At 39.6% G+C, this 26,160-nt stretch overlaps 1 protein-coding gene across 5 annotated transcripts in view; it reads right to left on the reverse strand.

The window, feature by feature from the left end:
* EFR3A (EFR3 homolog A) overlaps positions 1-22,919 on the reverse strand; it is an 89,282-nt gene extending 66,363 nt beyond the window's left edge. For 3 of the 5 annotated variants that reach the window (XM_064476836.1, XM_031439647.2, XM_064476838.1), the window contains exon 1: positions 22,778-22,919. In XM_064476836.1, the coding sequence (XP_064332906.1) occupies positions 22,778-22,787 (10 nt within the window). In that variant the 5' untranslated portion in view covers positions 22,788-22,919. Of the gene's footprint in view, positions 1-11,517; positions 11,568-22,777 lie in introns of those variants that run through there. The other 2 variants (XM_031439649.2, XM_064476837.1) reach the window with 2 other exon arrangements.
* Between the last annotated feature and the right edge of the window lie 3,241 nt (positions 22,920-26,160).

A 26,160-nucleotide genomic window follows, 5' to 3' on the forward strand; every position in this document is an offset into this window, starting at 1 on the left:
TATATGAGCATCTGAGAAACAATCTCCCGGAGTATTTTTTTTTTAATTGACTACTCCCTGGCCCCACCCAGGACACTCTGAGTCCGTCTCTGGAGATGGGATACCAGAATTCCTATTTCTAAAATCACCCCCACTTCCTACTATGATCATTCAAGTTCTAGGGAGCAACCATTTCCCTTGTATAATGCTTTAAAGAACTAAGTATGTGATTTTTTTCATATTGTGTACTTCAGGTACTTGGGATATCACACTTACCTAAGTTATGCAATGGATTAAAAAGTTATAACACAAGCTGCGCCTTGAGATCAACAATGACGGGTACTCGTGGCTGCGGGCTCTAGACCTCCCCAGTTACTCTGAAATGCTACTGCCGTGCCTCCCTGTAGACAGATTTCCTAAGCAGCTTACATAAAAGAATATCTGGCAGCCCCATGCTGGAAACACATCAGGATGAGAAAATAAATGGCCTTTAAAATCCTATATCAAGTACTGCGAGCAAAGGAAAACAAATTATCATGGTTAGACTTTGCACATTTTTCCTAAAATATGAGCAGAACTTTGAAATTTTCCTTTTTTCTAAAAGACTGCTGTCATATGCTTTTCTGTATTTCATGCCACTGTGTCCTTAAAATTATAGTCCTTGGGGGGAAAAACATTATAGTCCTTGGGATTTATTTTACATGCATTAGCTAAAGAATGAGCTATACAGTTTGGAAAATTATTCTATTCCTCTGTCCTACCTTTCCTAGAGAAAGTTTCTGTTACAAGGAGGAAGAGTGACTTATTTTACTGGTGAGTCTGGACAAAGAGTGTGCTTTAAAACATAAGCTCCAAATATGTATCCTAAGCACTTACACAATGCCCAGCACACAGGGCGAATGCATTATCTGTTTGTTGAATGAATGAATGAACAAGCAAACTCTCAAGGGTTTCGCTTTCAAATCTGCATTCAGCAAGTCACTCCTCCTGCCTCTATGTGATACGTGTATTTGGGTGTGGAGGTCTGTCTCCATGTGGCCACTATCGGGTTAATCAAGAAGTCTGAGTCTGTGTCCTCACTGCAGAGGGCTGGTAGTGCTTCTGCTCTGCTAACCTGGAAGTGTCCCTTAGACACACTGTTGGAAAGCCTAGATTTGGAGGGAAAGTAAAGCAGGAAACCTGATGACAGATGTAAGTCAAGCCACATTTTCAGACCCAGTTTTACCAGTAATAAAGCTCGTATCAGACTGTTTTTTTTGACTTGTATCAGACTGATTTTTACATTTCTCTAAATTGGTTCCAAACTCAGAGGGAAACAAAGGTACAACTGCTACAGTCTTAAAATCAACAGATATAAGCATGTCAGAAATATATCTGATGGGGTAAAACACATACATAATCACATTTATTCTTTTTTTTTAATTGAAGTATAGTTGATTTACAATCTGGTGCACAGCATAGTGATTAAGTTTTACATATATATAATAATATGTTCTTTTTCACCATAGGTTATTACAAGCTATTGAATATAGTTCCCTGTGGTATACAGTAGGACCTTGTTGTTTATCTATTTTATTTATAGTAGTTTTTATCTGCTAGCCACAAACTCCTAATTTATCCCTCCCCTATCCCTTCCCCTTTGGTAACTACAAGTTTGTTTTTTATGTCTGTGAGTCTGTTTCTGTTTTGTAAGTAAGTTCATTTGTGTCATCTTTTTAGATTCCACAAATTGGTACCACATGAATTCTTTTAGCAAGCTCTTCCTGAGGCCTGCCATGTCCCGGCACTGGGCTAAATGCAGCGAATACGAACACAGGCTGCAGCGCCTGGCCCTCAGTAGTAGCTCACCGTCTGGGGGGAGAGGACGACAACATACAGAGGGAACTGTAACTCCAGCTATGACTGCCGCTATGGTAAGAGGTTGCTGGGGAAGAAGAGTAGTGCAACCCAAACCTTCCTGCAAGAGGTAATGACTGAATTAAGTCTTGAAGAAGAAGTAGGAATTTGGCAAAGCGATGAGGATTACCAATCCAGGTGGAGGGTGACACATGTTAAGAACAAGAATGCAGTTTTAATTTGCAAACAAGCATAAAGTTCTGCAAGATGATGGATATAACCAGACAAACTTGGAGGAAGCAGACTTGGAAACCAACTAAATATAGAAGGTAAAAAAAGAGGGAGGAGTCATAAATAACAGGATAGTTTGGACAAGTGGTTGGATGGTGGTGTCCAACAATGAACAGAGGAAGATAAATTTTGGGGTGGGAGGAGGGTATCAAAAAGAAAGAATAAATTTTATTTTAAATTATTAAATTTAAAACATTAAATCTGAGGTAACAAAACTGCAAGTGGGACATCCAGTTGTAGGTAAGTGATTTGGTCTAGAAATAGAAATTTAAGAACCAAAAGCATATAAATGATAGCAAAAGCAACTGTTTGGAGTAGCTAAGGCTATCAAACAAACATAGGGTGGAATTAGGGAGAGAATCCTGAGGAAAGCAAACATTTAAAGGATGATTGACAGGAGGAAGTGAAAGAGAAGACATCTAAAGAAACAGGAAGAAAACTATTAAAAGAATAGCATTAGAGGAAATAAGAGTTTTTCAAATCCTTCTACAAAAGTACCAATTAAATAGATAAAATAAATAACAACCCTAAAAAAAAAGACTGAATAAGTAAACAGAAAAAGAAATTAAGAGCATTTTTAAAAACAAATAAACATAAAAAATCTCAGATTTTACAGTAATGTAAATTAGAATTTCAAGATGTATTAAATATTTTAACCAAAAATAAAATAAAGCAGTGGCAGTTTCAGAATATCTGAAGTGAAAATCACTGTTCTATAGACTCTACACTTGATGTGGGAAAAAAGTAAAGAGATTAGTCACATAGTTTATAACAATTATAGGTTCTTATTCAAAATACAATGATGGATAATATGAAATATCCCTTAAAAGGATCTAGTAATATATTTCATTACTATTTTAATCTATTTTTAGTAAGATGTCTTCCATCTGAAATACAGAACTAGATTATGTTCTATAATTTTAGTAAATAATGAAGGATAAAATAATTGGTTAGAATGAGATAATCACAAAATGAAAGTTCTACTAAAATAAAGGTTGGAAGAACACAATTTATATCTGCAGAACCCTGACCCTTCATTTGGCATTTGGTGTTGAAAACATGATTAAAAACAGAGGTTTCTTCTTACAAGATCAAGAATTGGGCTCTGGTCTTATTCTAACAGTAGATACAATTTTACAGAAGTTTCATATTTAAGAAAGTCTTCCAAGATTGACTTTCAGAGAACACTGTAACTAGTTAATGATTAGTCAACCAATCAAAAGAGGTTTATAGGGTGCCTACTATATGTAAAGTGCCAGAAATACAAGATGTGTGTCTTCAAAGTCCCTAACCTATACAAAACAGAAATAGACTCACATAGAATACAAACTTGTGGTTGCCAAAGGGGTGGGGGGTGGGAAGGGATAGATGGGATTTTAAAATTGTAGAACAGATAAACAAGATTACACTGTAAAGCACAGGGAAATATACACAAGATCTTACGGTAGCTCACGGAGAAAAAAAAAGTGACAATGAATATATATAAGTATGTATAACTGAAAAATTGTGCTCTACACTGGAATTTGACACAACATTGTAAAATGATTATAAATCAATAAAAAATGTTTAAAAAAAAAAAAACAAAGTCCCCAACCTAAAAGGATAAAAATTCAAAAAATTCTAGTTGTCACACTGTATTGTTCACCATAAAAGCCAACTTGAAGATTATTGTTGCAGAACTTAAGTACGTAACGTCTGGGAAATTATGATGAACAGGAAGAAAAAGGGTTGGGAATCTGTAAGACCGTCATAGTTTTGAAATACCACGTCCATAACTGTCCTTTCTCTTACTTCCATGTATCACACGGTAGTCTGATTTTCATAAGCGCAGAACTATGTCTTAAGACTCATCTACTTAACTGTGCTATTTTTATCATTTTCATTGAATTTTCATTTGTTCATCTATGATTTCAATTTCCAGTAAGTGGAGATCAGAAAGTGCAAATCAACAAACTTAACACCACCCACTAACAAAATTATAGAACAAATTAACTGAAGTTTTGTGAATTCTTAGTAAACCTATTCTGGTACCTAAAAATATGTCTTACTGAAAGCCATTTTACTTTGTATGTGTAGGATTATAACCAAGTAACCCACACTATAACCAGGTAACCCCACTCTGATTTTAGTGCCCACGTTTAGTAATCACCTAAAATAAGAGTATTAAACATTTTCTTCAGTTATTTTTCAGTCTAGGGTATGAGAACACTGTCAGGGGCACAGTTCTTGAGTTTGGAAAACACAAACCTAGACGAAGATTTCTAGCCATTGCCACAAGATCCTGAATTTAGCTCTTTTGCTTAACGATTCTCTAGCTTGGACATAAAAAGGCAAAGTTCGGCATGTTGCATTTTTAAAGGCATTGGCAAACTACTGTAAGAATAGGGCAGGCTCTCCGCAGCTGTTCCTTTCCCCAGCCAACTTACTCATTCCCTGCCTCAGCCTGGCATCACTCCTCAAGGAAGCTGTCCCTGATGACCACCTGAGGCTGGGCAGGGCCCACCCTTCTCTGCCACCACCACCACCATCATCGGTTTAAATGCCCTAGTTATCTACTTCTCTTAGAGGTCTAGAAACTCCTCAAGGGCAGGGCTATGATGTATTCATTTTTGAGAGATTCAGCAGGGACAAGATATTGCAAGGGTACGATCCAGAAATGTCTATAAAGAACGTCTACAGTTATGGACATTTTCCCTTTCTGTGAAAGAAAAATGAAACCTTGAAATTTTGAGTCCTCTTTGATATATTATAGTAAAGAAATCTTTTGTAGTTTAAATCAGCTATAGTCAAAATGCTACAACAGAAAAAGGAAAGTAAGAGCATTTGACTCTCACACTTAAAATGAAATACATAAAAAGTTATACAGAAAGTAAATGTTAGCAGCTGGTAGGTATATAGCTTAAAATGTAATTTTTAGTAACTGGCGCCATGTGTATGCCATGATACTTCATTTTGTGTAACAGTATCATAATAAAGCTTTAAGGCTTTACTCATCTCATGATCATACAAAAAAGTAAGATAGACAAATATATTTTATTTCTTAAATTTCATCATCGTTAACATGGTTCTTGTGTTTAAAATGTGTTGCCACAACATTATAAAAAGCAATATTGTATCCATTTGATCTTAACTATACAAGACATCATATTTACTTATGAGGAAGTTATATAAAGTTGAAATCACAAAAGAGACAAGGGGCCTTGAAAAACATAATACTTTCTCAAACTTTGTGACTTGTACATTGCATCTGTGGTCAATGAACCAAGCTCTGAAACAGTTACTAGGATTAGTATTTGGACTAATACTCTACTCCATATGTTTCACAATTTTTAAAGCATGCATAATTTTTAAGCCATGCTGAATACCAACATTATCCTGGTGGATTAATTTTGTATACATCACTGTTCCGTTTTAGCAAAATTTGAGGAGGGAGAGTATTTTGTTTTGTTTTTTAAAGTTTCTTCCTCCCTCTGACACAGGAAACAAATTTCTTGTTCTTGAGAACTCCATTCAGACTTTTGCAAAAGCAAGTACATGTATCTGTATCATTTTTCTGTTTTTGTGTTTTCATATTTAACGTCCTTTGAGATCAGACCAAAATCATTTCTTCATAATCATTTTTATATAATTCTCTGGATGCTCTTCATCCCATGTCAGTGGTCAGAAATGGGGTATAATGCATTACCAGCCTACAAGAGCTAGGTAGGTGTCTTAATGTCAACTGAAAGGAATTTTGCCTTACTTCATGGATTCTGCAAAACTGAATTGCTGTTGGGTAGACAGATTGTGGTACAATGTATCTGAAGGCTACTAAATGCAATTCAGATTGCTTAACAAGTCTTCATTCTTTTGGTTAAAAAAAATTTAGCATAGAATGTATTACATAGTAAATGTTAAAATATTAGGTATTATCCAGGTAAAGGACCATATAAAAAAGGGACTAGGCTGTGATGCCCTCAAGGGACAGAACTTGTATAGAACTAGTCAAAATCATAGAGAATTCCCTAAGAGCTTCCAAACAGGATCATCTGTCAGTTGCTGTCCAGAATCAAACTAAAGGTTAGATTAAGTAATCGAAGATTCCTTCTAACTCTAAATGCACATGACATTCCAACTCAATTGCAAACAAATATTAATGAATACCAATTATATGGAAAATACTACACAAGATACTGTGGAAGGTACAGAAAAGACCAGCAAATACAAACTACTATTTAAAGGAATCATATGCTTTGATACTTCCCTCCTAAATTAACTGGCCGTGCAGGTTAACAAGAAACTCCACTGAAGTTCTTGGTAAACAAACACTTTATGCTAAAACCAGATGAATGTTTAAAGTTCAAACCTAGACTCACAATAAAATCCTTTTATTTCTCCTCAGTTGTCTGAATGTGGCATTTCCAATTTGTGAAAGTTAAAAAAAAAAAACTGACATCTTCTAGATGCCTTTGAAAAGGCTGTGAGGTTTATATAAGACAAAGTTAACACAGAAAGAATAAAAGTACACAACATTTTATTGTACGTCAGATATATATTGAGAATATAATGGAAAAGGTTATTAAAATTGTATCCACAATTAGACAAATTATAAGCTACTTCATTCAGAGCATACCTACAAAAACCCAAATCACTTATTTTACAAAATACACATGGTAAGTTTAATAGCTTATTTTAGCTGCACACACACACACACACACATATATTTAAAGATTTAAAAAGCAAAGTAAGTTATACTTTACCAAAATAAAGAGTGCCCCAATTTACTTACATTTCATTGATAGGCTCGTCTTGGAGGTAAACCTGGACATAATCTTTACTTTTTCAGTCTTACTTCCCCAATAAAAACTGTGAATATTCACTGCTCTCTAATTCAGCCCCAAACTATTTCATTCCCATGCATTTATTTGCCCATACCATTCTGTATGTATAGAATATCCTGTCTTTATGAAAAGTAGTATAGATAAGACACAATTAGTAGTAAGGTAACACGCATTCTAATTACAAAAGGCTCCTGGAAGTGAAATTGATTGTAAAGTATAAAATAGTAAGTTCAACAATTTCAAACATAACTCGTAACACTGAGTTGGTAAAGAAAATATGAGACAAAAGAGTGTGTAACAAACTACCTGAAACAGAACAAAGAGTTGAAAATGAAGCATAATTCTGTACCTGGAAAACCAAAGTAATGGGTTAACAATCAAGATAGTGGGAGAGTTCTGAGTTGTGAGGCTCAAGAACATTAATTTGTGGTAACAAAGTTGTCCATTTACTAGTCAGGAATACTTGGGAGATTAAAGAGGGAAATTAAAAGAAGCTAATTTTTTAAGGCAATACACAAATGATGCAGGTTGAACTGTGTTCCCCAAAAAAGACATGTTGAAGTCCTAACCCCAGTACCTGTGACTGTGCAGAGTTTTTGCACACGGAATCAAGTTAAAATGAGGTCCTCCTGAATTAGGGTGGGCTCTTAATCCAAAGACTGGTACCCTTATAAAGAGAAAGATACAGAGGCACACAGGGAGGAAGGCCACGTGAAGAGAGCAAGAGATGAGAGTCATGCTGCCACAAGCCAAGTCTCAGGCTTGCCAGCAACCTACAAGAGGCGAGGAAGGGTTCTTCCTTAGAGCCTTGTGGGGAAGGACGGCCCTGCCCACACTTCAATTTCAGACTTCTGGGCTCCGGAACTGTGAGAATATTGTTGTCTTAAGCCATTCAGTTTACAGTAACTTGTTACGGCAGCCTTGGGAAACTAATACAAGTAAGATTTCACATAACGTGTAAACCAGCACATTTCGTATTTGCTAGATACTAGCTATGTACCATTCCTGAAACCAGGAATTCAAATGTCAAAATGACTGTAAGTTAGCCCCCAGAGAATTCAGTAGCATACCAAATAACTGAGCCCTGAAAGGAAAGAATTTTTGCTCAATTCTACCAATCTTCCTCAAGTGCTATATATACTTCACCTTAAGTTTCAGTAAATGAATATTATGGTTTTAGTAAAAGAAAAAGTGACTGTGCCATCAGTTTACATCAAAGTTTAATAAATAAGCATGGTTTAAAAAATGGAAACATTCTAAGTAAAAAAAAAAAATCTGTTCCACTTTCATGTACCATATAGCCATTATGGGCTGAACTCAAAATTCATACGTTCAAGTCCTAATTCGGGTGCTTCAGAGTGGGATAAAGGTTTTGCAGAGGTAACTAAATTAGGATGAAGTCATTAGAGTGGAACCTAACACAATATATCTCGTATCCTTATAAAAGGAGGAAATTTGGAGACAGACACACATACGGGGAAAACTCTAGACGAACTGGCCATCTACAAGCCAGGTCAAGAGGCCTGGAACACACCCCTCCCTCCCAGCCCTTAGAAGGAACCAAATCTGCCAGCACCTTGATTTCAGACTTCTGACCTCCAGAACTGTGAGACAATAATTTTATTGTTTAAGTTACTCAGTTTGTGGTATTTTATTACAGCAGCCTTAGTAAACTAATAGAACATCAAATACTAAACCCAAGTTCCCTAAGGCACAAATTCTGGCTTCACAGATATAGTGCAAAACTGAAGACCTAACCAAATGGCTAGAGGGCCTAATCTATCCCAAGGATACCCCATTCTTATCTATTCCTTATCTGACAGTCTGATTCTTTCAGAATGCATTCAACAAATATTTGAGCATCTACTATATTCCAGATTTTATCTTCCTTAATGCTCATTCATAACCGTGGGAGGCAGGTATCAACATCTATAGGTTACAAACAGGGAATCAGAAAGATAAAAGTAATTGTCCAAGGTCACACAACTAGAAGTGATGTGATGGATCTACGTAAGACGCTGTGCTCTTAACAGCTGTATACTGCACTGCCTTTCTGAGATGCCTTGTTTCTAGTAATCTGAACTGTTCAATATGGAGAGTAGAGCCACACCGTCAAAAATATTACACGGCTGCCAAAAGATTATCTTGTCGTTACTGCAGCTCTCTAGGTATAAAAACCGAACCAGACGGTAGAGAACGGAGAACCGACACCCTGCCTGAGCACCTGTCACATTACAAAACCTGCCACTTCCAGAAGTTATCTTCTCTTCCTATTCTAGGTTCCTCTGAGCTCTAAAATGTCCCTAAGAGTACAAGAACATCATGAAAGGAAAAATGAGAAGCTTCTGTTACGCTGTTAGAGTGTCTCCACAAAAAGTTACCAGTGAATTCCCAGCATACCAGATAATAACCAAGAGCTGTTTGGAGCTCAACCACTGGAAAAGGGGAGGAGAGAACTCCATTACTTTTCAAGCGCACAGCCAAAGAACTGCAGCTGAGGGCATCTTAACGCTTTCCTACCCACTGTACACACTGTGAGTTTCAGCTTGTGACAAGAAAGTATTCTCAAAACGAACAAGGAAAACAACAGAAGCACTAATGCGTAAACTTTCACAAAATTCTAGTAGCAAATCCACACTTAAAGCAAGTTCCAATTTTGAATGTACAGCCCAGTTTTTACTTTGTAAGGGTGGGAATCCTTTGCTTTATTATAATTTGGGCATGTAGAGGAAAAAGTCCAATTAATTCTCCCTTCCACATATTAAAACACTTGTTTGGGGATTATGGATGATTTCAGATTTTAAGCTTAAAAATACACTGTGTAATTTTAAAATCACCCCCCCTCCCAAATTTTATTTACAATAAAGAAGTTTAAAAGAACTGGAATTTCAGAATCTTGCCACTTAATATCTTTAATTTTAGCAAGTCTCTTAACACAGTGCAATTTATCAAATTGGGAGTCCTACTGAAGTAAAATCTTGGGGTAAAAGGAAATTAGCATTTCACAGCTGTAATCACTGTTCAGGTAATTCGTTGAGTTTTTGTTTCACATAAAAATCAAGTCTTTCTATATACTCAAAGCAAGTAAATTTCATGGTATGCAAAGTATGTATCTCAATGAAGCTCTTTTCAAAAAATCAACTATTTCCATCAGTATAATTATTGTGGCCTTTAATATGTATTTGCAATACTATGGTCACAGTTTAAAATCCTACTATTACCCCGTTCTCTACAATGAAAGCCTGGATATGAAAAAAAGATAAGGGTGGGGTTTTCTGCAGTTTTTTAGCTAAGTTCTTTAAAAAGAAAAAAAAAGTACCAACAAACCCAATTCCTGCTTAAAGGAGCTAAGGCACTGCAGACGAGGGAAATAAACCTTTAAATCAAAAGATATTAATTTGTCACTATATAAAGAATCCACCATAGGCAATGACTAGGATCTTTCTCAGTGAACCAGATTGGTTTGTGTTATTTTTAATTAAAAATCCTCTGAATATTTCAGAAGTAGGATATGAGTTATTTCAGGCAAAATTCAAAACAGCATTAAAATTCCCCAACTACTTAAATTTTAACAAATTTTTAGTCATTAGTCACAGAGTAACAAAAGTGTTAAATTGTGGTGAGGTGGGGTAGGAGAGGGACAGCTGGTAACTTCCAAAATTATTTCTAGAATAAATACATTCAATATACCAACAGCATTGATTCTTCTTATAGATTTCACAACACCCACAGTGTCTATGCCATATGCTGAAGATTTTCATTTGAACTGAGATGATTAAACTGTCTGATTAAATAGTAAAGGAAAAGACGGGCAGCACTCTAATTGTGTACCTAAACTGAATACATATTTTTATATTTCTATCCGAAGTTCGAACATAGCAAAAAATAACAAAGGATGTGCTGAGTGGGCCTAGCTAAGTAAATTTTTAAAAAGTAAGCTACTAATTTAAACCTTCAAGATTCAGTGCTTGATAGTGTCCCCAAAACTTCCATGTAAAGCACAGAGACTCTAAATATTTTGTATCCATTCCAGACGTGAGACAATGGTGACATAATGCCAAAAGCCTAAGACTTCTTTAAATTTTTAAGTATTCTTTTAATTTATTATACACACACACACACACTTTTGGTCACAGAAGGCGCAACTGATTTTTATGTTAATCAAAACTCTAAGAAGGCAATCGAATCTTTTCTAACAATCTTTTTAATGAATCATAAGCCCAAATCTGATGCTACCCGAAGATTTCAATGTATTACTACATTTTCCTCAAGTTCAAAGGTAAGCCTTATTACAAATAACGCATGGAAGAAAGATAAAAACACAGAAACTTTCTGTGGCATTATGCATAAAAGAAGAACCTGGAAATCTGTATACATCTGTAGTATTCATTTTATTACTGCAACTATAAAAAGAAAATTGTTCACCCTAGAAAATTAAAAAAGAACAACAAAAATTATCTCACTCTCATGCAAATACTCAGACTGTTCAGCAAGGATGAATACAGTGCAATTTTGGATTTAAAAAATTAAAAGTGGAATCAACTGCCGTTCCAGCAAAAGCTCAGCAGCCAAACCACACGATTATACTCACCACTCCCTCAGGCTCAGAACCACTGGATACAAAGCTTCTAAAATTGTCCAGCCCTTAACCAGCATGTTGCTGTACCCTGTCAGGGCAGGCAACAGAAAAAAGCAGCAATATTTCTACGCTGCTAAAAAAAGAACGCAGCCTGTTTACTGCATCACATTGGGTAAATACGCAGAAACCAATGGACAGCGAGGAGGAAAAAGAGGAGTCTCGGCCGTCTGAGGGGAAGATGTGGTGTGGAACACTCCGGGAGCTAACTGATGCTTCCGAGTGGCAGCTCAAGTCTCTAAATGCCCCCTCAGTTCTGCTTCCAGTTCCTCAGCAAGTTTACATAAGCACTGTATCTGCTGCCAGCAAATCATTAAATTCTTCCACAAATACACACAACACTGAGAGTCAAAGAAGACGGCAATGGGGTAAGTTACTAAAAGTTTAGTTCTGTATGAAATATTTTAGATTACATATGTGGAGCTGCCCTAACTTCTACTTGCAAATTGCACAATTTAGCTTTGTATACCCAGGAATTAAAGGACAGTTTATATCCTGTCAACTAAGTATAATTTGACAATCTCTTCCCTCAGCTAGGAAGCAGTGAGTGACAAGGCAAGTTAATGACATAAGCAGAGGATAGTAAATCCTATAATTAAGACACGATCATCTTTAAGGCTCAAAGCTTTAAAATAAGATTTTTTTCCCCTTACACTTCATATATGATCATTGTCAAAGCATCAGATCAAACAGTAAGAGACTGTCCAGATTTTTTTTTTCTTGCTACATTGAAACATTTCAAGTGCTTCTATAAATGAATAGCCTGTCATTTGAGTCTTACCTAGTTCTTGTCATGCAAGCATTTGTTGCAATGGTACTTCTTTTAACAAAGTTCTACTTGCTCCCTCTTTGGTTCCTCTGTCTATTTGACCCTTAAATGCACATGTTCCTCAAGGATCTGCCCTTAGCATCTTTATTTTCTTTACAACCTACCCTTTAATTTCATCCACCGTCATTCCTACAAATGTACTCTGAAAGTCCTTTAAGGCACCACACATTTATCATCTCCTAAAATGGACTCACCTTCCATCTCAATTCTCCCAAACTGCTCATACTCCAAAAAGTCCCCGTATCATACCAGAGCAGTTCATCCAAATGATCAAGCCTGAAATCTGGGAGTGAATCCTGACTCCTTCTCCCTCATCCCCTCATCCAATTAATCTTAGGAATTGTACTTTCTCAACGATATTCAAACCTGTACAGTGCAATCCATCTCACTATCATCCAAGTCCAAAGCCCACACTCAGACTACTGTACTTTAATAACCTCTAACTGCTCTCCCTCCAACCTCGCTCATGTGTTCCCATAGCAACCTATGTTTCTGTTTTAGTAATGTGAGCCATTCAACAAATATACACTGAACGTGTACCATGGGCCACCCACTGCATCAAAAACTATACATACAGTGTCAAATGAAGCAAGTACTAGGTGCTTGTAAAGCTCCCTGTCTGGTCAGCACTTGTCCTGCCCCCCAGACTAAGCTTCGTGAGAGCAGAGATGATGTCATGATGCCTGTATGTCTAGTAAGAGGTCCCGCTGTGTCCTCAGCACCTATGATAACTGACATGCAGTATGTGTTGCATACGTACGTGATGATTAAAAGACAAAATTACCAAATACACATACAGCCTTTAAGTCTTCACCTTTCCTAGCACCAGCGACTTACTCCAGCTGGCTGCAGATTACTTCCACGCGTATGACTCACCTTAAACATCTTCCCCAAACCCACACTTCTCCTAAGACTACTCAGGCTTAAGATGCCACCTCCCACTCACCTTCTCCTTGCAGTCTTTCTCTGAACACCACAGCACAGTTTTTAGGGGGCGTGCCACTTCCTTCTTTGTGCCATAGCCACATAGCCATCTATCCAAGGGTCTAAGAATTGGGTAAACTTTTAAAAACTAGGGACTGCTAGCAATACCTTGCACATGCAGGCACTAAAATAATTTGCTGAATGAGTAAGTCCCTAGGAGAAATCCAACAAGAAAATAAGAAAGGCTGAAGGAGATTATCTATGACCCCAAGGGCATACTGACAGTGCCTATAACTGAAATGGCTACAAGAAGAGATCAGACAGCTCCGTTCCTGGAGAGCACCAGCGCAAAAACAGGTGAGACACCATCAGCTCAATGGCTTTGGTTTCTTCCTCTAGGTTCCTAGGCTTTTGACTCTAAAATATCTTATTTTTTGTCAGAGGGCATATCTAATATATAAGACCATAAATTTTAAACTTTTTAAAAGTAGCCAACATTATTTCCTTCCTGAAATTGAATGCAAAATCTCGCCAATAAAACATAAAAACAGAGCTATCCCAGTTGAAGCTGGGTCAGATAGAGGCCCACCTGCTCAGTCTCTTCAGTATTCTCTCCACACAACAGGCTCTAATCTACCTCCTTGGAAGACATTTTGAAAACTTTAGCTCTAAAGGCAGCTCAAACTTTCCCTGTTCCACCTTCCAGTATGGATCAAGAACAGCATGGAATGCTCAGGAACTGACCGTGAGAGCCCTGTGCCAGGGAAGGGAGCTCTTGTGAAGGTGACACAAGCAGAACTGAGCCGGGGCGGACGTCTACATTTCTCCCATCAATCTCCTGGACCTGAACTGCTCCATTTCATGAAGACAGCACAGTAAGACACACCTAGGACAGCTTCCCACAGGTGCTCCCGTTCTTGGAAGACCAAGCAAAGAACCAGGATGGAATCAAGGGAAAAGGTAACATGGGGCACACAAATCACTTAAGTCTGTTTCTGATCTGGGCTGTGAACTGAAGAAACTGGGCCTGTGAAGTTCACATAGCCCAGCCGGCTAAGAGAATGGGGAAAATCCATAGGGACTTAGACCCAAAATTCCAGCTATTATGCAACTGCCTAGAGTGGCGTTCTCTGTAGATGTCCTTCTGGAACCAGGTGCAGCAAAGGGTAACAATCCAAGAAGCAATCATCCTGTCCTGACAACATGCTGATTCTAAAAACATGTTCATAAAGTATTTTTCTTTAAAGCATAATTACATAAATCCTATCACTTCTAAATATCCCTGAGAGGTATTATCATTTTCCAATTAATGGATCAAATAGCTAATAAAAATACTTGTAACTAAGTTCATAAATCAATTTATGTCAGATGTCATAAATGGACCACTCCTTTTGACTTCCAGGCCAGTCCTTCAGTCCGGCCAGCACATTTTACAAAGTTTATGAGGCTCCGGGAATTTACCTGGGGTCAATTGACTTGAACACCTTATATTTCATTTTCTCAGCCCAGTAGGAGTGAGATCCATTTAAACTTCAGTGCAACGACAGCAGAGAGAACTCGGTAGCAAATTGCCCAGACAGCTGTTCAAAAAGCCAATTAAATAGCAGGGGTGTGAAGAATACTTAGAATTCTCCAGAAAACCTGTGCAGCAGAAATACCCTGAGTTCAGGTAATGAAAAGAAAAAGGTACAGCTGAATAACTCACCAACTAACAATAAAACCAAAAATAATGGCATTTAGGAAAATGAAAAGTCCCCTTGAAGACTGCAGAGCCAAAGGTTTAATGCCTATTGTTAGAATACAGCAAACTCTTGATTCAGAGGTACAATGAAAAAACTTGAGTAGTGATTCCTTCTTTAATAAAAATTAGAATCATGCTATCTAATAATACGTAAAGTTAGAGAGCAGTAAATAAATACCCAGGAGGGAGAATATGACAGCCTACATGGAAAGAGGAAAATTAATAGTAGCTCCTGCTTGATTTCAGGCATATGCAAGAGCAGGCTCATTTCAAGAACGGAATGAGTCTGGCAAATACAAATGATGAGAGAATTTTGACAGGTTTGACATATTAATCATAGGAGGAACTGCCAACATTCATTTTGTGATCATACTTGTGATCATCCTACAACACACAATCATTGGGGGAAGAAAACCCTACAAACTCCCAACAAACTAAACCCACACAAAGTGAGTCATCTCAACCTTTCGCGTTTTCATAACTGAAACCACCACTTAATAAATCAGAAATCATTTCTTCCTCCTTTCAGAATAAAATACCAACGACAACAAAAAAAGACCCATTATTTTACTTCCTAACCAGAAACCACATAATTCACCAACTAGTGCGCAAAGTCATTCACAGAATTCCACACGTGCCATCATCTAATAGTAAAGTCACAGCAATCAGAGAGTAAATGCACTGTTTTCCTAAGCCAGACATATATAAGACATCAGTCAGCACTACATGATCAGAAACTCAACATTCTTTTCTATGGACTAAAGGAAGAACCAGTTCAAGGCAATATTTTAGTGTTTTACTTCAGGTTTTGCAAAGAATTATGAAACTTTTGAAAAAATTATGCTAAAGCTATAAAAAAAAACCTTAAGCATCTTTTTCTGATTTAGGTTATATGCTAACTGTAGAAAATCTGGAAAACACAAATTATAGATAAGAAAAGAAAAATAATTCATAATCTCAGCACTTTCATAAGAATCATTTTTAAAGCCTGCATGACATTTTGTTGCAAGGATGTTCTGTAATCAGTCTGCACCACTTTCCCATCATTGGATATTGAAGCTTCTGGGTTTTCACTATTTTATAAATACTACCGTGCAGATATCTTGGTGCAGAAATCCTAATGCAGTCTATGCCTTTAATCATTTCTTAAGGACAGATTCCCAGAGGTGAAATTCCTGGGTCAATGAGTATAGGCATTATTTAAGTACTTGATAAGATATTGCCAAGTTACTTTTGAAGAGTTGAACCAACTTAAACGTCTGCCTTTTCTACTGTACCTCACGGCCACCTTTGCCTGTTATTGTTAAAAAGTCTTTGATCATGTGATAATCCAAAAATGATTTCTGCTTTTAATTAGCATTTCTTTATTAGTGAAACAGAACCATGTTCCCCCAAATCTTTACCAGTCAGTTGTACTCAGGCTTTTATACACACAGGTGTGTGCTTCAACCATGGAAGTTGGTGGTATTTTGCTTTCTGATTTGTGGAAGTACTGCAAATACTGATTTCTTATATTTGATATTGACTTTGAGTACTTCCTCAAATCTTTAGCCACAGATTTTTATAAAACTTCCATTTCATACCTCTCTATCCCCTATAAGGGCAGTATAAGTATGTAGTTGTGAATACCCACCCAGTGTTCAAATGACCTGGGCTCTAGGTCTGAATGGCACACGTAACCCACTTGGTTTCATCTTTCTCTAAATGACTGGATTAAGTGTTCTTTTTTGCTACAAGATCCAAATTGATTTCATTTTTCCCTCTGAAGTTTCTCCTCTGGTGATCCTACAATTCTTAAATTAACTCTCTTCATAAATATCGAATTTAGAAAAGCCTTACTGAACATTCACCTACATTGTAATTCAAAGATTTCAGCAGGCTAGCAGAGATGTAAGAAAAAAAAACAATAAACAGGACGTAAAAAAATTAGGGAGAAAATTAAAATGTAGAAGAAAGAAGTACTTAGAATGGCACGATATATTTGGGAAATAAGGATATTCCTCTACAACCTGAATTACAAACCTTCAAAGAACAACTGCCACTGTGGTGGTCTCCACTTTTCCGGGGGATACATCTCAGTGCGCCTTAAAATCTCTTGAAACTACATGCAAAACTTTGTGTGAAAATTTGCACTTTTCTGGCACAATATAATTCTGGCTTCCATCAGCTTCATAACAAAGTTCATTTTGCAAAAATATTTAAGAACCCCTAGCCTAGACAAACAGCGCATGTCTTACCTACTGGTCCACCCTTTCCTCTTTAAAGCATGTTGGAATTTTCTGTGCCCTCTTCTCCATTTCTGAGATTATCAAGGACCTGTTTCTTCAATGATACCAATAAACCTTTCTACTACCATTACAGGATAAAGGGGTACTCATTTCCTACACAGGGGCTCCGCCAAAGGAGATAGTTACTGACATAACAAAAAATGGAGTTTGCAGTAGAACTGGTATTCACACAGAAACACTGTGTGATTCAGAAGTACAATAAGAACACCTTAGTAGTGATTCCTGCTTTAATAAACACTGGAATCTTGCTATCTAGTAATATCTAAAGAGAGATAACAACAAGTAAATATGCAAAAGGGAGAATATGATAGACCACAGGAAATCACTTTTGTCCACTGAAGTCCAGCCCACTACTACAGAAGCCCTGTAAATGATACTGGATCAGTCCACACCAAAGCTGAGCTACGTAATAGGTAAAATTTCTCCTAAGAACAAGCATCTTCATTTGACTCAGGAAAAAAGGGCCTCTACCTCCCAAAACACCATAAGTTTTCTTTCCTTTTAGAGGAATGTATGGGTGAGGGAGGGGACAGAGACATGCCACTGACAATCACAGCCTAGAAAAGCAGAGAAAGATGGCTGCAGCTGTTTGTTTAAAGTTGCCCACTCCAAATCACCCGAAGTGGGAGTCTAGGCAGATCCAGTTCCCTCAGAAAGCTGGGCTTCCTCCTCTCACCCATTCCTCTACGCAGGTGCTATAGCTGTGGGACGTGCTTAGAACTCTATCAACTCCTGAGATGGAAAAGCGGGGTATGGGGAGAGGGGAATCTGTCCACTCTGGCTCCCCAAAGAAGCCCGACAGGGCAATTCCAGTTTAGGGTAGGTAACAAACAACTACCGACTGGGTTGGGCCTGCAGGCTGCTTGGGCCCCCAGCTTGAGAAGGCATCTCTGGGGAGCAGACCGTAGGGGCCCTGGATGGGAAAGCAGGCCAGGCTGTGGGCGCAGCTTGGTCTCTAACATTTAAATATTTAGACCAGGGACAATTCATGAGCCCCTTCCCCAGACTTTTGGCAATATCTAGAGACACTTCTGGTTGTCAAAAGTTTGGCAGACAGAAAGGATTACAACTAGCTTCTAGTGGGTAGAGGCCAGAGAAGTTGCTAAACATCCTACAATGTACAGGACAGCCCTGAACCTCTCAAACAAAAAATTATCCAGTCCAAGACATCAGTACAACAAAAATTGAGAAACCCTGATTTGGACTATGATTTGTAAGCCTCTGCCTGTATTTTTGTCTAAGGCCTTGCAAATACTTCAGGCAGGTCTGCTAAGAACCTAATCATAAACTATAAAACTTTTACAACACTATTTTTAAGGGGAAAAATTATTTTGGGTTATGGTATCTAAAGAATAACTTCTCTGACTCTACTTAGAGTTCATTTGTTTATTCAACATTTACCAAACACCTATTATGTGATCAGGCACAGTGCTAAGCAAAAGTGACAGTGTTAAAAGAAACCAACAGGATCTGACGACTGCAGACTCAACTCCTGCCTGGTTCAGAGGGGTGCAGTATGAACAAAGAACTGGGACTACGAAGTCAGACCCATCCAGTTCCAATCCCAACCCTACCACCTACTGTCATTAGGCATGCTACTTAGCTTCCCTGAACTTCAACCTCTTCATTTCTATAATTGGTCAAACAGGACCTCCCTCAATGTGGGAGATAATTAATTCCCAAAAGCACAAAGTATATTGCCTGGTGTACAATCAATATTCAATAATTAATTCCTATTGCTAATAGCAAACTTTAAGTTTTTATAAAGTAACCAGTAAGTTGGAAATTGCTAACATGCCTGTAAAGCGGCCGCTAACTGTGACTGTGACAGCTGCAGCACAGTTTTAGCCACATTAATTGCACGGCATATTGTCCTCCAGATTCCGGCTCCTCTCTCCTTCCCCAACCTTACCTCCCACCACCTACCTCATCTTCAGTGCAGCCCTATGGCCCCATGAGTGGGAACAGATTGAAACATGAGATCTGGTAAAACCAAAACAATGTCAAGCCAAAGGTCACTGTGAGGAAGAAAATTCTCCAGCTATAACTCTGGCAGTATACATAGGTGCTGGATGGGAGAGGGAGATGGGGAAGAGGGGCAGGGAGGCAGAGAGAATGAACAAACACAAAAGGCTCACCAGCCAGTGATAGGACAAGTTTACTTGGAATGCGTTTCCAAACGGAAACACTTCAACCAGCATCCATTCTTCATTTCACAATTCATCTATATTCTGCACTTCTTGCATAAGAATGGATTGAAAAATAAGTCAAATATAATTAGCCTCATCAATGGGAAAAAACCAAACGCAAATGGACCACATTACCACAGCCTAACAAATGCAGCCAGATATCAATGCCAACGTCTAAATGAGAAAAGAAGCCATTAACCACAAATTACTGAAAGTATAATTTAACAGCAAAGAATGGTAATGAGCAGCAGTTTCCCTCAGCCAATATACAGTAAGCTTTCATATTTAATAAAAGAGCACAAATTTTGGACCTGTTTTGAGATAAGTCACCTGTCAGCTAAGGAATCCCTTTCATATAATAGTTTACTACAAAGTTCAAGTCTGTACCTATATAATCAAGCATCTCTCCACTAAGCACAACCAGCAGCATCCCCAGCCTCCTTTGCAGGCCTCCTGTGACGCCAAAGGAAAGGCAAAAACGTTAAATTTTCCTGTAAGCTTACACATCTGATGTCTGCTCTTTTTTGTTTTAGTGTAACTCCAGGGAAAATTGTTTAAAAAGATAAACTATTAGCAACTTAGCTAGGGAAAAATATGCATTATCTATGCTCATTGTGATTAGGAAATATAGGGGCCAGATCTGTGTTCAAGTCCTGGTTCCAGCCCACCTGTGACCTTAGCCAAATTACTGAAACTCATTGAGTCTCAGTCTCCTGATATGCAAAATAAGATAAAATGATTGGATTAAGAAGCTTGAACATTTCTTTCACTCAAATTCTGATTCAGGGTTTGAAAATCTTCAAGATCAAAATGTTTCCTAATGGTCCCCTGAGCGGAGGAGGATGATACAAAGGCCTTTAGAGAAATGATGTGACAAATTATAGGTCTGTAGGTTTGAAAAGATCGTTTAGTGAAAGTCTTGAAATCTGTGCTTAGGGATTGTTTCAAACTACTGCCTGAATATAGAGTGACATGACCACGGAATCGTTCCTGTGTCGCAGCAACTTCCTGTCAGGCATCCTTCCAGGTACCTGCTTTCTAAAAAAGAGTCTATGGATCTCCTGAATAACTCCCATGAAGCGACTGTAAACATTCATGAAATAAGCCACCACTCAGCCTTCAGAGGTATAGCCTGCTCCACTGGATTTTACTCACCAATTCCAGTTTCAAGGACTGAGAGTATCAATATTCTAAATATGCGACAAAACAGCAAGAGTAGAATAATTCTATTACTTTGCAACAAGGGTCACTTTCACAATCACGGAGTCTGAAAGGCCTTAGTGATCATCTTCCACACTTTAATTTTACAGAAAAGCATTATATTTATTTCACTAAACCCTTAAGGATTAACTGGCAGAGCAGGTACATGAGCCTCTTACCTCACTTGACATTAAAAAGAAAAAAAGCTTAGCTTATTTAGGAAGGGCTTTCTTCCTAAAAACATCCCTAACGAAAGTAATAATTTTGCTGGAAATTATTTATTCTATACGCACACTTTCTGGGAAGTACTCATGTGCACAGTACTGTCCCAGCAATTCTGGGGGTTCTGGCCACAGAAGGAGAGTAAAAGGCAGTATGAACACTGCTGACTTTGCATGGGTACCACCATTCGACACCACACTTCTAAGCAATCACAGAAATTGTGCTGTAATAAATATTAGCAGCAATGACAGACAACTCAAATGTTTCCCTTGCTCTCCACTCAGGTCATGAACACTGTATTTTTAACTATGCAAAGTACACTATGGCTCATCCATACATCATTTCGCACTGTAAATCACGCAATTAAAAAAAAAGTTTTCTGTATCTACTCTGCGAAGCTAGATAACCTTAGAACATAATTAAAATTTTGTTTAACTGCATAGGATGCTTATATTTGCCATTTTACCAATAAATACCACTTGAAGCCTTAACGTGTTTATCCCCTCCCCTTTGCTTTCTCAGAAAGTAAAAGATGAGCACAGTGCTAATTCACTAAATAACATGAACATGAATTTAGGAACAATAAATTGGCGATAATAACGATGACAATATTCCTTGGGTCTAGAGGAATAAAATTAAAATATAGACTGCTGACGTATGTACTGGATACAAAATCCAAGAACATAAGTTTAAGACACACAGTACTGTTAACAAAATCCACCTTACTTGCACACACATGAGGAGTTCTTAGTAACCTTCACATCAAGATTGTTTAAAAATTTGCCACAAAATTGCAGAAAACTTTGTAACATCAGGAGATAATTCCTCCCTACTCACCACCAGACAGAACATGCATTTGAGGCTGACCTGGAAATCCAGTGTCCCATATGTCTACCAAAATAAGGACAATGAGGAGGAGTTATGAATTCCAAGAAATACGAGCTAATTGGAAACATAATGACAAGGGTTTCAAGATTCCACAGTGTGGAACACTTGCTCAAAACAGCCCTACTTGAAAAGAATCCGAAATCAATCACTATTATGCTTCCTCACATATCCAGACAGGCCCCTGGGTTTAAGGTCACAATGCGATCCTCTGGTTGTTTTAAAATCAGTCGTGAGTAGTGCTGTCGTAGTACCCTATTTGTCCAAAATGCCTCCACTATCCACCGCTTTTCAAACTTTAGGGACCCTCAGTAACACGTAGGACATGCAGATTCCGGGGCCCACGCTCTTACTCAACTTGCCCAGGCAGGAGCCCTAAATCGGAATTTTTAATCAGCTGCCAAGGGATCTGAAGCAGGTGGTCCAACATTCACACGACAGGGCATCTAAGCCCAACAAGTTCCCCAAAGAGCACCTACTTCAACCACCCGGACGTGTTACAGACGGGGAGAAAGTCAAGGCTGCTGGGACTTCGGGGGCCGCGGGGAAGGGCGATGCCTGGTCCCCGAGGAAGTGGGAAGGCAAGGGCGATGGGACGGAGCTATTTCCATTTTGCTCTGGAGAGGGCTGGGAAAAGAGGAGGACTTTGAAGTCCCACAGGTCTAGCTTACTCCCAGCTCTGGCACTTACTAGCGGTGCGACTTTAACGCCGGGGCCTTGGTTTCCCCGTCTGTGCAACGGGCTCCCACGCCACACCCCGGGGAAGGCTAAGCCGAAACGAAACTAACTCGGCCGGTCGCGGGCACTTCCTGGCTCTCCCCAGCCCGGCCCGGCCGCCCCGCCGCCCCGGCGGACCGGTGACACCCGGAATGCGCGCCGAGCGGGCCGCCGCCTCCCAGCGCTCCCTGCCCGGCCCGACCCTCGGCCGGCCACTCACGGGTAGGCATGGTGACCCCGAGCCGCGCTCGCCGCCGCGCCCAGGCTCAGTGGGGCCGCGCAGGGCGCGCTGATCGCACCATGACGGGCGGGCGGCGCCGGGCCGCGAAGGCCGAGACGAGGCGAAGGGCGAAGGGCGGAGGGAGCCGACGCGGACCCGCGCCTCACGCAGCGAAGCCGGCGACAGCTACCACTGCCGGCCCAGCTCCGCGCCGGACGACGCGTTGGGCGTCCCCGCGCCCTGACGTCAGCACGTCGCCGACGTCCCGGCCCCACCCCCACAGGGCGGCCGCGCTCCGGGATGGGAGGGGCGGCTTTGCGGGGCCCGGGACAATGGGGAAGACAGCGGGGAGGACATCGCAGCGTGCGCGACTGCGCGCTTCGTTTGCTTGCCAAACCTTCGTGATCTGAGTAACATTCGTTTTCGTGAATCCTTCTCCGAGGTTTATTAGCAATATTTGTTTCTTCCAGTTGCACCACTTTATGAGGCTGTGAGGATAAGCATGATGGCCTTGAGTGCATCGAGTCCCTGCAGGCTTTTTCTGTTATGAGCTATTGAACTCGCAGTGCGTTCGGGTTCTCGGAAAACATGATTCATTGGAGACTCACCGAGGTCATTCGGGGCGAGGGCTGCGCGTGTTTTGAGAGGACAGAAAATGTAATTTCTTCTTGCTCTCCCGGTGACTTTCAGAGAGATTTTACGCCTCAGTAGTTAGTTTCCTCCAGAGAGGGCGGTTTTGTCCACTTGACTGAGTCATTTTTCTTGACTCCCTGAGTGTCATTGATAATTAATGTGTCTAATAGTCACAAGACCTAAGAGGGCACTTGGAGCCTAGAGACTTAAGCGACCCACACGCTTTTCTAAGCCCTGTGGCTGTGGACAGCCTGTATGGAGAAACAGAAGGAAGCGACAGAGGGCTAAAACGGTGTTTCTCAAACTGGCTCAGGATCCTTTTGTGCCTGAATCACCTGGGAACCTGTTAAAAAGTGGAATCCTGCCTTCTGAGCTAAGCCAGGTGGATCACACATGAGAATGATTCAAATACATGTTTAAATTTGAGAAAATTTGTCCTAGAGGGTGGGTCTAACTTTCTGGTTAAGAAAAGATATTGAGCAGTACCAAAAAGAGAAGAGAAAGAAGGTGAAGAAAGGAGGTGGGAGGGCTTGAGGGAAATCAGTCTTTGGATGGACTTGTAAGAATGCAGAATTTGATTTAGCTGGGGGTGGGTGGAGGGCAATTTAGAGTGAGTCACAGAAATGGCTCTTACCTGCTTGTTTTCCACTGTCAGACTATATACATTTCAGAAAATGGCAAAAACCATATCCTGTTCACATCTGTGTTCTCCTGCCTGGCACACAGTGGAGGGCTAGAGCGTGTTAATTTAATAGTTATATAAATAAAGTACCTATTTATTCAGTGGATACAAAAACCAAAAAACAGGCAAAATAGAACTAGCTAATGAAGAACTTTACATGTAGGCTTGGAATTTGTCCTCTAGGAAACCACTCGAGGTTCTCTGTAAGGACGGTTGCATTGAAGTATCAGAAATAGGGTTCTACAGAGCAGACAGCATGGGAGAGAAACCATGGAGGGGAGGCCTTGATTTTGATACAGAAGAGTGTGTTAGGTGCCTCATACTGGGGGCTGTGGAAGAGAAAAGGGCTGAATCTTACTGCAGAATAAGATTCCCTGGGGTTTGTTGGCTGCTGATTTGAGAGCCAAAGCGAGGCATCTGTTAGTTACATAACTCCAAGGTTGGAGTAAGGAAACGGATGGTGCTGGAAGAGCAGTAGACAACTTGGGAAGGAAAGCTGGTTTTTCGGGGGGGGGAGAGGGTGAAGAGAGGATGTGAGTTTCTCTTTTACATATTAAGCTTCAGGTGGCATCCAAGGGAAATATCCTAGTGAATAGATTTGAAGGCAGCTGGGCATAAGGCTGAAGGCAGACAGAGGGATCTCAAGGAGGGAGATTTGGGAATCTTTGGCCCAGGGACAGAAGCTGAAGGCAGGATTCAGAGAAAGCCTGCTGAGGGAGGGTGTGGAGCCAAAAAGACAGCGAGAGGAGATCCAGAGGGCACAGTGCCCCAGAAGCCAAAGGAGGATACGATTCCAAATGAGACATTTCTGTTTACATTGTTTGAAAAATATGCAAATCTCAGAAGCCCTGAGATAGTTTGGCCCTAATGGGTTTGGTTTTCTGTTTTTTGGTTTTGTTTTGTTTTTTTAATTCCTTTGGTCTTTTGGTTTTGTATTGTTGCCAGAAAAAAGAAAAAAAAAAATCAGCAGCCAAAGATTCTGAGTAAGGAAAGACAGCTGAAAGTCAGAAATAGTAACATCATAATTATTGGATCCCATACACCACACCTAAGTGTTTTCCTAGTTAGTACATATAGGCTTTTGGTACCATCCAGACCCCTTTTCTCTATCAAATCCTTTAGATCAAGTTCTACCTGTGTGTCATGCCACCTCTCCCAATTTCTGAGAGGATGGATTTGGCCTCCACTTCCTTTAGTACATGAGCTGAGAGTGTTGGTCTATCCTGGACTTTTAGTGAGCATCCTTCCCAACCTTTCTGTGCCAGTTCTCCTCCTTGAAAGCCAAGTTTGGAGTGGTAGGAACTGGGTTTTATCCCTCTCTGTGTCCCTGCATTTCCCAGCTCCTTGCTTAATCTGCTGGGGCCAACAGTCGACACAAAGTTGAGCTGCACGGTAGAGCCCTCTTCCAGAAAGGATGCCTGCCTGATGGTATCATTTAAAATGGCATTAGATTAAAAGATAAATAAATCTTTCAAATTAAAAAAATTTTTGTAAATGGTATTAGAAAGATCATTGTCAACATCCTATCAGAGTGTTAGCTTTTAGCCCAAATTGCCCAAATTAGCTCTGCTTCCAGTTTAGTCCAGTGTTTGTTCCAATTTCTAAATTGGGCACTGAGATGATTCATTTTTAATTAGCGCACATTTTAGTGTTCAAAGGTAACTGCCAGCAGATTTACGGTTTATAGGAAATAACCATAAGGATATTTACTTCTCCCAAAAGCTTATTCCCAAATGGTCATAGTGATGCAATTGGATGCTCTCATTGCTGAATTTTCTTTCTCACTAAATATTTATATCAGCAATCTGCCCTTCTTGTTTCATTCCGTTCCACTCTACTTCTGCCATTGCTTAACAGTGACTCAGGGCTTTCCAGTTCTTACGAAGGATAAAAAGCCCAGGCTTCGAACTGAGAAAACAAGGGTTTGAATCCCACCTTCCCCCTTACCTGGCCTCTTGACGAACTTTGACCTCTCTGGACTTACTTTTACTCAGTCTCAAAAGCAAGACCTTCCTTTGTTGTAACGTTCTGTGAGTTCCCTCAAGGCAGTTGTCCTGAGACCGGACTG

The sequence above is a fragment of the Camelus dromedarius genome, chromosome 20 (assembly GCF_036321535.1).
Source record: "Camelus dromedarius isolate mCamDro1 chromosome 20, mCamDro1.pat, whole genome shotgun sequence".
Taxonomy (NCBI): domain Eukaryota; kingdom Metazoa; phylum Chordata; class Mammalia; order Artiodactyla; family Camelidae; genus Camelus; species Camelus dromedarius.